Source organism: Eublepharis macularius, chromosome 6, assembly GCF_028583425.1.
Source record: "Eublepharis macularius isolate TG4126 chromosome 6, MPM_Emac_v1.0, whole genome shotgun sequence".
Taxonomy (NCBI): domain Eukaryota; kingdom Metazoa; phylum Chordata; class Lepidosauria; order Squamata; family Eublepharidae; genus Eublepharis; species Eublepharis macularius.
Genome location: NC_072795.1, coordinates 130,148,682 through 130,165,223, shown reverse-complemented (window position 1 = coordinate 130,165,223; position 16,542 = coordinate 130,148,682). Strand labels below are relative to the sequence as shown.

Here is a 16,542-nt window from a genome sequence, read left to right as displayed (position 1 = left end):
CACTGTGATGTACACTAGTCCGTGTTTTCACAGCACTTTGGAGCATTTCAAGTGCTTCGCACACCTTATCTCGCTATAAATCTTTCAATAACCCTGTAAGGTAAAGCTCCGTACTAATGCTGCCATATTGCAGATGGGAAGCAGAGGCCAAGAGAATGACTTAGCAAGACCACTTAGTGAATTCGGCAAGACTTGAATCAGGGCAATTCTGATTTATAGTGCAGTCTCTTAGCCACTGTGTCACTCCAACTCTTATGAGCTGTTATCCCTCTGCACAGTTCAGTCGCTTAGCAGTTTCAAACTTCAGTGACTGTGGAGATGGATGTAAGAGCTCTTTAAAAATTCTACGGCCTTAAACTTTATACCTATTTTTTCCTACGGATCTCAAGCCGCAACTTCTACAATAATTTTAAAAAAAAACTTTGTGTGATCTCTGAAGACAGAATAGGAAAATACAATTAATCCAATTGCTCAAGAGTTTAGGAACGTGAGACTGGCATTTAAATCTTTGAAAATATAGATTCATGTATTGTTGAAGGCTTTCACGGCCAGAGAACGATGGTTGTTGTGGGTTTTCTGGGCTGTATTGCCGTGGTCTTGGCATTGTAGTTCCTGACGTTTCGCCAGCAGCTGTGGCTGGCATCTTCAGAGGTGTAGCACCAAAAGACAGAGATCTCTCAGTGTCACAGGAACTACAATGCCAAGACCACGACAATACAGCCCGGAAAACCCACAACAACCATATGTTATTATCCCCACAACAATCACCCTGTGAGGTGGGTGGGGCCGAGAGAGCTCCGAGAGAGCTGACCCAAGGTCACCCAGCTGGCTTCAAGTGGAGGAATGGGGAATCAAACCCAGCTCTCCAGGATGACTCAGCTCAACCCCACCCCTCCTGAGTAGATATAAATGACCTGCCAACATCTTTTCTACACAACAACCATCAATATTGATTCATATCTATGTAAGCATGGAACCAACATATTTGACTCAAATGCTTAATCAAGAAATCAATCAATCAATCAATTAATTAGTTTTGCTGGATGTATAACCCGTCTTCTGCGCAAGCGGGCTCCGGGCAGGTCACAACAGGAGAAAGGAGGAGAAATGTCTCCACTCTGAAATTACCTGCTCCTTCAATAGTTGTTCACAGGCTTCGTGCAGCGTTCCTGTTTTGGTTGACACAAAGAGATATTGCTTTTGCAATGACGCCAGGTGCTCAAGAGCACTGTTCACATCGCTCAAGATGGCGTCACACTGTTCTTCGAATCCCGACAAATAAGTCCTCATCTGTCTAAAGAAAGAGTAGTTAAAATGCAGACAAAACCTTCTGTGGTTGCAAAAACAGCTGTAACAGAATCATGGAGAATGTGAGCTAAAAAGGATCTCTGTGCTGGGGTTACAGGTAGATTTACAGGATAAATGTTATTGCAAGATCTGTGTCAATCTCTCTGCTCTGCTACTTTCCACGACACTCTCTCAAAGGAGAAGGAAAAACTGAACTGCTGCTCTTCAGGGCTTTGTCATGCTGAAGAGGATAAATACTCCAGTAGCTCAGCCGCAAGGTCAACGGAAGGCATGAAGAGAGGACTGCCACTGATCACTTTAAAGGTGTGATGCCAACCTTTCACCAGCTGCTACCTGCAGACACCACAGAATTAGTTTAAGTATTGTAAGCTGCTTTGACCGCTCCTGACAAGGTGGGGTATAAGTGCTTTCAAATAAATAAACAGATACAGCTGCTCCTGAAGCATGCTGTGCCCAGAACACCCTGATGCCAATGGCAATAAGCCTGCCTGGAGAGAAAAGGAGCCCATGTTCAGGGCATCCACTGAGAATACAGTAAGAAGCAAGTTTAGAGAGGTGGTCCAGGTTAATGTACCAGGAGGAGCTCCCTGAGAGTTACTTGGCAGAGCCTTACAATCTGCTGGCTATATAATCTGCACAGCATATTTAATATATGCTATGCATATATTAAATACTGTATTTTATCATTAAAAATAAAAAAGCAACATTTATAACTTTGTCAACATATAAAATTGCATAATTTGGCACAGTTATCGAAGTATAAATCCCTTCGTTTTCTAAGCAAAAATTATATGTTTTAGTTATGTGAGAGGTAAGAAAAGAGTAAGGGTTTTTTTTAGTAAGCAAAAGAAAGTGTGTCATTTGCAAATATACAGTGAAGTTACAGTCACAATAGGACAAGCGGCATATTTGGATATTCTGAGTTAAACCTTGTAACATCAATCAAGCACATTTTTCAACAACAACAAAAAACATATTATTGTTGTTGTTGTTGTTGTAGTTGTTACACCTTTTCTCACTGAGAGCCAAGGAAGATTACACAGCTATGAGGAGACAAGATCGTGAGGGGCTCTGAATGTGATAGTCATGACCTTAAACCGAGCCCAATAAATCATGGGTAGTCAATGGAGCGACTGCAGAATAGGAGTGATATGCCTGCACCGTCTAGCTCCTGAGAGTAAACGAGCTGCAGCTTTCTGCACCAGCGGAAGTCTCGGAGTCAGCTGTAAGGGGAGGCCTATACAGAGTGCATTATACTAGTCTACTCTCGATGTTACTGTGCCTTCAATCCAGACGGCCAGATTGGCCATGTCAGTGTAGAGGGCCATCTTCCAGTCTATTCCGAGTTGTGAGAAGGTCTTTTCTGCAGCGGCATTTACTTGCTTCTCTAGCAACAGCACTGAATCTAGTATAACCCCTATGCTCTTAACTGAGTCAGCCAGGGTCAACCAGATTCTATCAAAGGTTGGAAGCACATTGCCCTTCAAGCTTCTGCTTTTCCAACCAGCATCACTTCCGTCTTGTCTGGGTTCAATTTCAATGTGTTTGCTTTCAGCCAGTTGACAACAGCTGTCAAGCAGTGGTTCAGTACCTCCACTGCATCACCAGGGGATCTGGATAATAAGATACAGAAACGCATATCATCGCATATTGTAGCAATTCCATAGCTACAAATGAGTTCTCCTAAAGGCTTTACATAGAGGTTGGATAATATGGGAGATAAGATTATGCTCTGTGGAACCCCACAAGACAATTCCCACACTAATGCCAGCTGGTCTCCAACAGCAACCCTTTGAGTTCATCCCATGAGGAACTAATTAAACCAGTCCAAGGCACATCCCCTGATATCCACTTCTGCCTCCAAATATCTCAGCCGGATGACATGGTCTCTTGTGCTGAAGGCTGCAGAGAGATCCAGGAGAAGCAACAATCCCGCATGGTTTTTGTCTATATTCGGGCGAAGGTCATCAACTAGAGCCACCAGTGCTGTCTTGGTCCCATAGCCCAGCCTAAAACCAGACTGAAAAGAGGCCAAAGCACAAGTGTTGTCCCAAAAGGCCTGGCGTTGGTCAGCTGCTGCTCTCTCAACCACTTTGCCCAGAAAGGGCAGATTAGAGACTGGTCAATCATTGGCTACATCCTTCTTGTCTAAGGATGGGTATTTTTACATAGTGGGCAGATGACAGCCTCTTTGAGAGGATGAGAAAAGGTGCCTTGAATTGGTGATTGATTTATGATAGACACCAAGGACTCCTTTATGTGATCTTTTACAAGAGTTTAGTAGCCAGGATGAACAAGGACCCAATAGTGGCCATCACAGATGGTAGAACTCTGTCAATATGCACCACAGTGACTAGGTCAAAATGATTCAGAAACAGACCAAATGATATGTTAAGCATTTCTTCTGGCTTACAGGTGGGATCCAAATCCTGCTATGAAAGAGTGTAACCGTATTGCTGACAACTCACTTCCTACCCTGGTGCACCTCTAGAGGGCGCTGCCACAGAGAGAAGCCCAGACAAGGCAGCCTGTCCCTCCAAAGAGTGAGCCGCAGCAGGAAGCCCAAGCCAGGATCAGACACGGAGCAAGCAGCGATGCCTGCCCCCCACCCTCACCCAGCTGGGATCAGGAGCGGAGCAGGTGGCAATGCCTGCCCCCCCCTTCACCCAGCCAGAATCAAGCACGGAGCAGGAGACAATGCCAGCCCCTCTTCACCCAGTCTGAATCAGGTCAGAGCAGGTAGCAATGCCCGCCCTCCCCCCTCCCCCGGCTGGGATCAGACATGGAGCAAGTGGTAATGCCTTGCCCTTCACCCAGTGGGGAGCAGGAGGGGAGGAGGCAATGCCCACCCCCTACCTTCAACCCACTGGGATCAGGAGCAGAGCAGGTGGCAATGTCCACCCCCTGCCTTCACCCAGCCGAGATCAGTCACAGAGGAGGAGGCAATGCCCGCCTGCCCACCCTCCCCTTTCCAGAACCCGTTGTATTTTTCCCCACAATGGGCTTTGTTACTAGTCAGAGCATATTTCAGCTATTTTATCAGCAAAAAACTTTGCAAAGGTGTCACAGCAAAACGTTTACTCTTGGACCAACAAAGGTTCAGATTTAGGGGTCAAAAGATGTCAGGATATCGTAAACAGTTGGGATGGATGTGATTTAGCCAATGAAATGGTTGCAGAAAAGTAACATTTCTTTGCTGCTATTATTGCTGCTTCCTAAGCTTCCCAATGAGCTCTGTAGCATGCTCTACCAGATTTAGCGTGAGTTTTTCTCCAATGTCTTTCCAGACATCTTCCAGGCCTCTTTAGATCACCAGCTCTATGGTAAATCACAGGGCTGGCTTCCACTGCAAGGGAGGGAGGAGTGGCAAGGAGCAATCTTATCAATAACTTCTAGTAACTTTGGATTCCATGCTTACACCACAGCCTCAGTAGGGCCTGAATTCTAAAATCCCCCCACTGTGTTTTGGAATCAATAAGGATCCGTGAGCCCTCATGGGTCGACCATTTTAGCTGGGGCCCCCATTTATATCAAGGTCATATTCGCCCTTGACTTCACCAGGTCCAGATCAGTCCATGGTTCAGGCTGAATCTCCAACTCCTAAAGAAGACCCTTCCTCAAAGGCTCAGAGCAAAAGATTAAGTCCAGGGTGTGGCCCTCCTCATGCGTGGGGCTCGTTGCTACCTGAGAGAGGCCTGGGGTGCCAAGGAAACTATGAAGTCTTGGGCTGGACCGAATACGGAGCGTTCAGCTCGGATACTGAAGCCGCCCAGAACGATCAGCCTAGGTGTCTCCAGCGCCGTGCCCAAAACCATTTCTGCCAGCTGAGAAAGGGTACTTACTGGAAAGCTAGGTGGCCAGTAGACTAGAAGAATACCCAATCTATCCTTAGTTCCCAATGTAAGGAGCATATAGTCAATGCCTGCTACAGTTTGTACTGGGAGTTGGAGAAAGCTGAAAGTCTCATGAAGTACAATAGCAACACCACCTCCACTGTGAGCTGTGTGGGGTTGGTGGAGGATCGCTTGAACAGGTGGAGTTAGCTGTGACAGGGACACTGTGTCACTTTCTTCCAACCACATCTCGGTTATGCACACCAGGTCAGAGGGGGAAAAAAGTAAACCTCGGGTACCTCATGATCAACTAGCTAGTGTCCATAGATAACCATGTAACAGTCCAGGGCTGCAGTCCTGCTGTACTGAAGTTAACGTTGTCCAACAAGTGTTGCTCTATGCCAACTGCTCCTGGTCTCCAGGTACAGTTTCTAGTGAAGGTTTCCTTCTTTCGAAAGCAGAGGGCCTTATAGATATTGAGCACAGTGGCTGGGTCTCAGCTTCATGCCTCAAACTAACAGCCAGTGGCTGAGAGCCGTTGTGCTCTCGCCCTTTGGCTCACACCTTCAAAGCATGCCTCTGGCTTAAATACACAAAGCCCCCCAAACATACCAGGCAAATGGCAGGAAGAGACCATCAATCGAGGGGTGGGGTGGGGTGGGCCTGCCACTCAGCTGCAACTACTCACAGCCCTCAATGAGATTCTCCTCCTCCTCATAGCATATTAATTGTGGACAAAATTCACTATATTAAAACAATAAATGTATTTGTGTACATTTATTGTACACAATAAAATATTGTACATGTCTATAGCATGCAGAGGAACTAACACCACACATTATCTAACTTAAAAATCTTTATACTACAACTTCTGAGTGAGTCAAATCTTGTCTTTAAAAGTATTTCATTCATTTCAAATGAGAAACAGAACATAGTTTTGTCAGCACTCAAAAAATGCCACTTTTTCCACTTAAAAAATGGAAACATCTTCAGAATAAAACAAAACGTGATGTCTCCCCCCAAGTTTTCACTTCACGTCTCTTAAGACAGTCAGGATCTCACAGACCTACGGTTGAAAATCCTTTTCTTGAATATTTCAAGAAGAGCTGTTGGCTATGCTTTAGAACAAGGATGTACTTCAGTAAGCCAGAGGAGAGGACTTTCTGAGCCTTTCGGTTGAGTTAAAAATTTAACACTAAATTGAGTTTTAAGCTCGCTTCAGAGAAGGCATAGTTAAAGCACCTAGGAATAGACAAGGCACGCCAAACCAGTTTAAGAGCTGATTACATTTCCTTACTTCATCTTCTGCACAACAGTGACTGAAGACGCTTTCCCCCAGCCAAAAGTAATGTCTACTCAAATAATAATAATAATAATAATAATAATAATAATAATAATAATGGCGGTCTAATAAAAAGCATGGTGATGTCCAACTCTCTTCTCTAACAAAAAAACCAAACCAATTAACAGTACAAGATTCCAACTAAACAAACAGAACTGTAATACAGATACAGGGGAAAGTTCACATAGTGTGTCATTTATTAGAACGGCAACATTCTCATGAAACCAAGCGGGGGGAACCACATACCTGTACTTGGCCCCTTCATCTTCATCCATCCGGGTCTGGAGCTGAGCAAACCACGAGAAAAACTACAGCAAAGAAAGGGAGAGAGATCAGTCCATGATAACAAAATTTAAAAACCACAGTAAATCACAATTTTTCAAATGCGCGCGCACACACACATGAATTAAGGTATTAAATAGATCTGGTGACTATTTTGAATACAGTACATATGTAGAACACATGTGTATGCCTTTAATGTTTGGGGCTAAAACATGCACACAGTAGCAGTGCTCACAGGTTAAAGAACTCATGTCCATCTTGCATATGTGTGTGTACCTCTGTTTGTAAGAAAGAGTCAACGTGCATTTATTTTTCAAATGAAGCTGTAGAACAGGCTCCGGATAAATGTGCAGTTTCAATCACACAGTACGTGCGTTGAATGTAACATGTGAATTACTCATGTGGAAAGAAAAATCAGATGTACGTTGTACCATGTTCACTGTACCCACGTTCACGCAACTCCACCCCTTTATACAAAAGAACTACAGAGGTGGATGGCCCTACCACGGAGAGTGCACTTGGCAAGACATTTAGGTATGTACACATTGCTCTCAGATGCAGACTGACAAGCCAACAAATCCAGAGTGGAATCTGAACTTCTCCCCTTTCAACTGAGTGAATGCCTCCATCTGTCCACAGGCAGCTCAGCATCTTTGGAGCAGCTGAAATACCGCCTACGGTATTTTATAAGGCGAAAGTGAAGGAGAACACTTCACAAAGGAAAGGCAGCCTCGTATGTACTTGGCAGTACTTTGCCCGTAGGTTCTTTTTTGAGAAACTTCTTCGGGGAGGAAGAAATCCGCCTAAAGACAGACAGCCCCAGGTGCAATGAAGTCCACAAGCAAAAGGTAGCCAGGCCACAAACATCTGGAAATTAAGACTACTGATGAGGCAATGGCATTTGTTTCAAGGAAAGAGGACCTCCTTGTCTTAGCATGGTGTTAGGTTCTGGAAGGGACTGGAGTGCCCTCAAAAACAACTGTGTAATTAGAATCATAGAGTTGGAAGGGGCCATACAGACCATCTAGTCCAACCCCCTGCCCAGTGCAGGATCGGCCTAGAGCATCCCTGACCAATATTCATCCAGCCTCTTCTTGAAAACTGCCAGTGACGGGGAGCTCACCACCTCCCTAGGCAGCTGATTCCACTTTTGAACTACTCTGACCGTGAAAAAGTTCTTCCTAATATCCAGCCGGTATCTTTGCGCATGTAATTTAAGCCCATTGTTTGGGGTCCTGCTGCCAACTGGAACAGCTCCCTGCCCTCCTCTCTGATTCTCTCTGTTCTGTGTTACTGCTCTAAAAATGAACTCTTCACCGTTTTGAAAAACCATGTCAAATGACAATCCTCCTAAATGAGCAAGTGGAATAAATTCCTAAAAGCCCATTTTAGCACCTTTTGGAATAAATTCTCAGAAAAATATCGTAATTACTACTTACCTGTTGTGCTGTTTCAACTCTTTCACTTTCCATACCCAAAGAGGAAAACCCTTTCACAAGGATGTCTTCTGTGGATTCTGGCACTGTAGCGGTCAGTGTTATGGTTAATGATGGCTGCCCCAAGCTGCTTAAATCTTCAATGGGAAGCTGTTTACAAAAATCAATAACTTAGTTGACAAACTGAGCCTTAAAAACAAGTATGTTAACAAAACAGACTGGCTTTTGGTACTTATTTTCAAATTTACAGGAATGATCCAGCTATAAGAGAATGCACAAATTTATTCACAGTCAGTTCTCAAACAGTATTATTGAGTGACAGCAAATTGAGAATAACCGCTAGAAACTCACAAAAACCATCCCTTTTAAACAACAGGAATAGCTGAAGCCACAGCAGGTGGACTGCTGTGGTTCACTACAAATTCTGGACAAACTTAACGCTGGCAAACCAAAATAATACAAATTGCGCTGGATTCAGAAGTCATTCTTCATATTTAACATGCACAAGCAAGAGAGCACCTCCATGCATTTTTCTGTTCATTTAGCTTGGAAAACATTCCATAATAAAACTGTAAATATATGTGTTAATATGAATTCATTTGGGAGAAACAGACAAATGTCCAACCAGAATGGGCTATGAATAAGCTTAAATGTTACGTGCAAATATTTCTGAAACGGAACACCTCAGGCCTTTCAAGTGGAACAAATGAAATAATGAATTCACCTGACATTATTTATTAATGTGAGGCAGAATTAGCATATAATACATAAACACAAACACAATGCACAAACGCACAAGCAAACCCTCAGAATTCTGACCAATGAAAGTTACATATGTGCAATTATATTTTAGAAGCTTCAGCTAGATAATTCATAACGGCTCCAAACTCTACAAAGTTAAGGACTAGACATGGGCGCGAACCAAAAAAAAATTAACGAATCCGTGGTTCGTGGTTCGATGCCGATCCCGAAGTTGCGAACCGCAACGGACATTTCCAGTTCCGAACCGGTTCGCGGTGCTCAGAACAGCCCCCGTTGCACTTAGAGAGCCCATATTCACAGGGAGTGTGTAGCAGGCTCTCCTCCAGCACCCAACTTTGGTAAAGATTGCAATAGGGATCTTGGAGCAGCTGAAATCCTCTCCAATCCGAGGCCCACAGGAAACTCCCACAAAAATCCAAGCTCAATTATACTCTCTCTGTCTCTCCCCAAAGGCTAGCAAGCAGCAAGCAACAGCTCTCACACTCCACTGCTCGCTGAAAGTGAAAGCCAGACTAGGAGAGCAGTGCTTTTTATAAGCTGAGGTCCCATAGAGCAACGCAGGAGGTCTGTGTTTGGCCATCAGAGCTACCTATCAGGGTTTGCAGGGATGAGATTGGAGTGCCCGTGGCTACAGAACACCCCTCCCCCCTCCCTCCCCCGGGTGTCTTCTCCCAACTTGTAACCACTTTGCAGCTCCATGGTTGGAAAGAAGACCTGCCAATCAAGGTAAGCTGGGCTTTGATTCGGGTTTCCAGGGTGACAGAAGGAGCACAGACAGTTCAGGCATTCCCCCAGCTCTGTTTCCAGGGGAATTGATTGATGGCGCCTGACTGTCTGGCTTCCCGAACCAAGGCCAAACACACCGAACCAGGCTTCTTCCGAACACTGGTTCATTTGCCGTAGACAAAGACGAACTGTCGGATCGCGATCGCGCAATCGCCAATTTCGTGGGTTTTTGAAGTTCGTAATGTGGTTTGTGCCCATGTCCTTCTCCGACATGTTACAATTCCCATTCTCATTTCATAGTAAGCCATAGTTTGCTAATATAGCCAAATCAGCAAGCAATGATTCATGCTTGTCCTCCAATTTAGACACCATTTTTATCATGATTTCCTGTTTGGCATAGGAGGGCAGCTTCAAACCAAGCCTAGGAGGTAACAGCAAACAATAGTTCACCACAAAAAGAAAGGAAGAGTGAAAAATATGTGCAAAAGGAAGAGGAAGGACACATGGCTGAGCCCTGCTCAAGTAATCCCAAGACACGGTTTGACACTCCTCAGCATGTAGACTAGGGAGCTACATACCAGCACAACAACCTAGGTGGCTCAGCTCTAAAATGCAACTTCCACATACCCTTTTCCAGGAAAAGACTGGCAAGGGTGGGCGGGCCTGTTAACACAAAATGGAATCAACTGCAACACGCAAAGAGCTTCATGTACCCCTGAAAAAAACAATGGACTGACAACTGAGGGAAGCTCAACGTTGGTAAAGGTCAGGGTTTCACTGCTGTACCAGCTCTCAGAGCAGTGTATGCTTTTTATTTATTAGGAGGAAACAAAGGACAGGTTACCTTCACTAGTCAAGCTTCCGTGGAGCACAGAAAACCTTAGAACAGAAAGGCAATCATTCCAACAGAATGTAAAGTATTTCATTATTAGATAGTACTCAAAACAGCTTCTCTAATCGTTTCAGTGGTTAGCACTGCTGCCACCTAAGTCTACCAAAATCTTTGGTACAAAAAAAATAGCCAACAAGAAATTTACTAACTTCTTTATATCATTTTTATACTTTACCAGAAACATTTTTATTATTTATGTACAGCGACTGATGAAGAGACAGTATTGTGTAGTGGTCAGGAATCAAGACTAGGAACAAGGAGAACCAAGTTCAGATCTCAACCATGAAGCTCACTAATTGACCTTGGGCCAATCGTGATCTCTCTGTCTTTAACCTCTCCTCTACCGCAAGGGAAAAATTGGCATGGGACAGAACCATGTACACCATCCTGAGCAGCTTGAAGGAAGGGTGGAATAAAGAAAGATGTAGTAGCAAGATTTGTGGGACTTTAGAATGTAATCTTTCTAACAAACATACACATTCTGGATCATAGATGTTGCTACACTTGCAGCCACTTCCTCAACATAGTATGGAATTACTAAGCTCCTAAACAAAACTGTAATTTGACCAACAAACAATCTCACCCATTTAAGATCACAGATACTGCATGCACCAAAAGTCAAATAGTAAAGAGTCCAGTAGCACCTTTAAAACTAACCAATTTTACTGTAGTATAAGCTTTCAAAGAACCACAGCTCTCTTCATCGAAAGCTTATGCTACAATAAAGTGGGTTAGTCTTAAAGGTTCAACTGGAGTCTTTACTATTTTGCAACTATAGACTAACACGGCGAACTCCTCTGGATCCAAGCCCAAAAGTCAACGTTCTAATCATCCTCAAACCTCCTGCAGAAGAAGACTAACCTTTCTGCTCTCTAGAGGCCAGTCATAACAGAGCACTGTCTGCTTGCTGGTGTCAGAGGGAGTTTTTAGAACACTTTTCAGTGACTGAGCACATATGAGCAAGCAAGGTGCTTTTTAAAACTACTGGGCAAAGCCCAGATCGCTCAGTCAAACAATCCCTTAAGCTCAGCAGAAAGACTACATGCTACTAAATTCAACATTTACAACTTCTGTCGTCAACAAAATGTCTTTTGCTAACATCAGGAAGTAACTGTACAGTAATCAACACACAGTCAACAATAAAACCCGCTTCAGTTTTATCAGGCCATAAAACACCCTTTGTTCAGGAGTTCCTGTTACAACAGTGATATCAGCCAAGAACTACACACACTAAAAAGCTTGTAGAACAATATGAGACCAGTTCTGAATGAATACAGTAGTAGTTTTTCCTTCTCTCTACATGAGTTTAGAGGTCACCAATGTGACCCAGCGATTTTCAGCCATCAAAGAACCACAGCTCTCTTCATCGAAAGCTTATGCTACAATAAAGTTGGTTTGTGCACAGACCAGCCCCTCCAGGCATGCAGTGCTTTGGTGGTGGAAAGTAACCTCAAAGTACCCTCAAGACATAGCTGACTTATCATGACCCCTGGTGGGGTTTTCATGGCAAAAGACTAACAGAGGTGGTTTGCCATTGCCTTCGTCTGCAACCCTGGTCTTCATTAGAGGTCTCCCATCCAATTACTAACCAAGGCTGACCCTGCTTAGCTTCTGAGATATGACAAGATCAGGTTCATCTGGGCTAATTCAGGTCAAGGCAGGGTGCTTTACTGCAGTGTTTTTCCAACTTTGTAAAGCGAGTCCCTTTTCTTCACTTGCTGTATCTTGCAAAAGTAACCCCATCCTACTTCCCTTCTCACCAACATAAAACACAAGACTCTCACATCACTGACCCGTAAGGCAGAGCGGCTCACCAAAAGGCACACAACCTCCTTGCAACCTGAAGAGGTCTTCAGGGAACCACCGAGTCACTTATTTAATTCGGAGGATGCCTCTAAAGAGTATGACCTGGAGGCTCCAGGGGTGCATAGAGAAGTTTGCAATTTTCTAGGCAACTGCTGTATGCTGTAGGGGTATGGATCAGTGCAGTCACAGATAATATCAATGGACCTTTATTCCATCACAATATCTTGGAAACTCCAAGATGTGTCAGGAACAGCTTTAAGAGCCGAAACCGGGGAGATGTCTTGTGAAGCAAAGCCTTGGCGGAGAGCATATTTTAACTGAAAAAGTCGGATTTTTGAAATCAAACTTCGAGCCAGGTTTCCCTCTGCCCTCCCACACACGCCGCCCCGAGACACTCGGCGATCCCCTCCGAAAAGGCTTGCCCTTCATTCGCCACCGCGTGTCTCGCCGCCAGCAGGATTCGAACCCAGAGCTCTGACTGGGGGGTTCCCCGCGCGGGCTTCGCTCCCGCTTCCCTCACCTCCGGCGGGGCGGGCGGGCAGAGGAAGGCCTCGCGCAGCTCCACCACGGAGTCGCACTGCCGTTCGCTGAGGGGCGCCAGAGGCCGCGGGAGCCGCTCCCACAGGCCCAGCCGCTCCCGCATCTCGGCAGGCAGCTCCGCCATCCTCAGCCGCCGGAACGAGCCTTCCTGAGGGGAGGAAAAACAAGAACGCACCGCGGGGACGCCGTCATTTCCTGTCTTGAAAGGAAGTGGCTGGCAACGGAAATGACTGCCGGATCATAGAGTTGAGTAAAAGGACGGGGTTCGCCGCGACTTCCGGTATGTCTTGGGAGGTCCGTCAGCTGTTTCGGAAGGCCGGGTGAAAGCGCCTGGCCCCAAACCTGCATTTTATTGGGCGCTGGCTGCTAGGTGGGCGGGGCTCGAATGTCTTGTGTGTGACGAAGGCCGCCTGATTGGCGAGAGGCGGCGGGAGGTCTCTGAGAACTTGTAGTTGCCAACAGCCCTGGAGAAAAGAGTCTTTACCTGAAATGGTTGACCTTCTGGATAAACCCAGTTGCAATTTCGGGAATTCATGACCTTTCATATAAGTTTCCCCAACGGGCCAGGAAGGTTTGACTTTCAAAAGCTGATGCTCTGGGAATCTTGGTCCTTGCTACTGATTGTAATAATTTCACACTATATAATCCGCCTTAAGTCTCAGTAAGAAAGGCGGACTATAAATCACATGCATACATACATATTGTCTGTGCCCGATCCATGCCAATACTCAATGCTGCCCTGTTATTCTGAACCAATGTTTCATGCTGTGACTGGATGTCATGTTGCCAATGCCATAACTGTTTTGTTTTCACAGGCTTCTTGAAGCTGCGGGTGCCTTATCTAACGGACTGTAGAGGCTCTCAGTGCTTCTGACCTTGTATCCTGCTCACTCCCATGCACTGCTGTGTTTCAACTTTGATCTGCTTTCTCAGTGTCTCGACCTGATAGTACAAATACGCGAGTCGTTCTCAGGACAAGTTCTTGCCAAAAGTCCTGTTTTACTGATGGGAGGGGGAAGGAGCAAATGTGTGTGTTAAGAGGAAGGGTTTTCCCTCATATTACCATTCCTGTCAACCTGTTTCTTACTGCTTAGTTACTAACCTTGCTTCTGAGTAATCCTAATGGACATATCTGTCGAAATGATCTGATTTCTGAATAAAGCCACAAACACACACACGAGCCCAAACAATATTCAGGTTGACAATGAAGAAATTGAAATTGCTAGACTTTCTGTTTCCTCATTCATCAACCAAAAGGGAAATTGCACCCAAGAAATCAGAAGATGGAGACTTGGAAGAGCAGCCATGAAAGAATTAGAAAAAAATCCTTAAGGATACGGATGTCTCTCTGGGGACCAAGATCAAAAGGATCCATACCATATTCTCCATTTACTATGTACAGAGCGAGAGTTGGACACTGAAGAAAGCTGACAGGAAGAAAATCGACTCATTTGAAAAGTGGTGTTGGAAGAGAGTTTTATGGGTACCAGAGATGGCCAAAGAGACTATGTGGGTTCCAGATCAACTAATTCTTCCTAGAAGCAAAAATGATGAGATTGAAGCTATCATCCTGAGAAGACAAATCTCACTGGAAAAAGACAATAATGCTAGGAAAAGTGGAAGGCAGTAGGAAAAGAGGAAGATCCAAAATAAGATAGCTTGACTCAATAAAGGAGGCCACATCGTCCAGTTTGCAAGATCTTAGCAGGGCTGTTAACGATAAGACATTCTGGAGGTCTTTCATTCATAAGGTCTGCATAAGTTTGAAGCAACTTGACAGCATATAACACAGACAACACACTAACAAGAAATGGAAATTTATGAGATTACACTGCAATGTATCATAAGAAAGTTTAAACAGTTATGATCTTGCTAACAATGTGTAAAGTGGAGCAAAGGCTAGATACCAAATTAATAGCTGGTAGCTTGAAGTCTGAAAAGAAATACAATGCTATTTATTATTTATTATTTCAATTTATAAACTGCCCATCCTCAGGGGCTCTGGGCGCCCCTTGATGAATGCAAGCCAGACCTTTTGACTATATCTTCTTCAGACACATCAATTTACTTGTCCTCAAACATGGAATGCATTTCAGGTTTTTTCCTTATGCCACCTGAAACAATTAATATACTTGCCAATAAAATGAGTTTCATACCACCAAAAAGTTAAATAACTGAGAATTCAAATAACAAGTTTACAGATAATACAATGCATACAAAAGAGTAGCAGTCCTCAATTAGAGAAAATTCAAAGGGAAATTACAACATGAAGTTGCTGAAATTGAATTTATTTCCAAATTTGGAACAATGTATCCCTCAGGAATGAATTAGGACATAGAATTTTTCTTGCATTACAGATGCTCATTTTCTGCACTTCGCACCCATGCTCTTTCAGTCTAACTACAATGTATATTATAGCTAGCTTCCTGAAGTATTTACAATACTTCTTCCGCCTGGATTATAAAGATTCCTTCCTTTCCCACTCCTCGTATCTGACAAAGGGAGCTTTGACTCTCGAAAGCTCATACCTTGGAAATCTAATTGGTCGTTAAGGTGCTGTTGGACCCGGACATTACTCCTGAGTCATTTATTTCCTATATTCTTTATTTCCTGATTGCTCAGCTGGTGCCTTTTCTGGGTCCTTAGTCCTAAAGTATTTCAATGTGGGCCAGACATGCTTTTCCCCTCAGTTTCAGCATTGGCGCAATAGTGTGCAGATTTCTCATTCTGAGTTTAGCATTCTTCATCCTGAGCTTGCCTGTCTCAGTTACGTCCTGGCTCCTGAGACCTTCTCCATGCCTGCCTTAACCCTGATCTGTTGGTTGGCCTGTTTCTTCTTCATGCTTGACCGCTTGGTGTAGGGTTGCCAGCCTCCAGGTGGTGGCTGCAAATTTCCCGGAATTACAACTGATCTCCAGGCAACAGACATCAGTTCCCCTGGAGAAAATGGCTGCTTTTGAGGATGGATTCTGTGTTGAGGTCTCTCCCGTCCCCCAAACCTGTCCTTTCCAGGCTTCACCCCTCAAATCTCCAGGAATTTCCCGAACCAGAGATGGCAACTCTAGTTTAATGTCTCTCAGTGTATTTTCTTGCTTGCTGGGCCTGTACCTTGGTTCCTATGTCCATAGCTGAAATAGATCATTTTTAATTTTTGCACCAAAATACCCATTCTCAGCTCCTGAGTTTGAACAAAACTCCTCTACTCTGTCTCAAATTGACATTTCCCTCATCTGGCTGCTTCCTAGAAATTTCAGGAAGTGTGAGAAATGCCTGGCGACATATCAGAGAGGTAGGTGGATAAGATGGTCTTCCTTGCCTGACATTTTATGTATTACATTTCAGAGCTCCATTTTCTACCAGGCAGCATTCATAGGCATATGGATTAGCCAAAGACAGAAAATCAGAGAGATAAATTGATGCCAGCTGCTCAGGGGCAGACAATTAACTAGCGCCTTCCCAGTTTTCTTGATTTGTGGGAGAAGAGAAAAAATTGGGCAAAGCAAACAAAAATAGACGTGTATTTATAAATTGTGCACAGTCGTAAGCAGGGCTTTTTTTCTGGGAAAAGAGGTGGTGGGACTCAGGACCACACAATGACGTCACTTTGGGTCAGCT

General features: G+C 44.3%; 1 protein-coding gene across 1 annotated transcript in view; it reads right to left on the bottom strand.

Annotated features, from left to right (window-relative positions):
• The window catches only part of COG3 (component of oligomeric golgi complex 3), a 63,979-nt gene extending 50,922 nt beyond the window's left edge, over window positions 1-13,057 (bottom strand). Inside the window, exons 1-4 of the mRNA XM_054982342.1 lie at window positions 12,908-13,057; window positions 8,205-8,351; window positions 6,730-6,791; window positions 1,129-1,294 (exon numbers count right to left, since the gene is read on the bottom strand). Coding sequence (XP_054838317.1) covers window positions 1,129-1,294; window positions 6,730-6,791; window positions 8,205-8,351; window positions 12,908-13,051 — 519 coding nt within the window. The 5' untranslated portion in view covers window positions 13,052-13,057. The remainder of the gene's footprint in view (window positions 1-1,128; window positions 1,295-6,729; window positions 6,792-8,204; window positions 8,352-12,907) is intronic.
• Window positions 13,058-16,542: the final 3,485 nt, after the last annotated feature.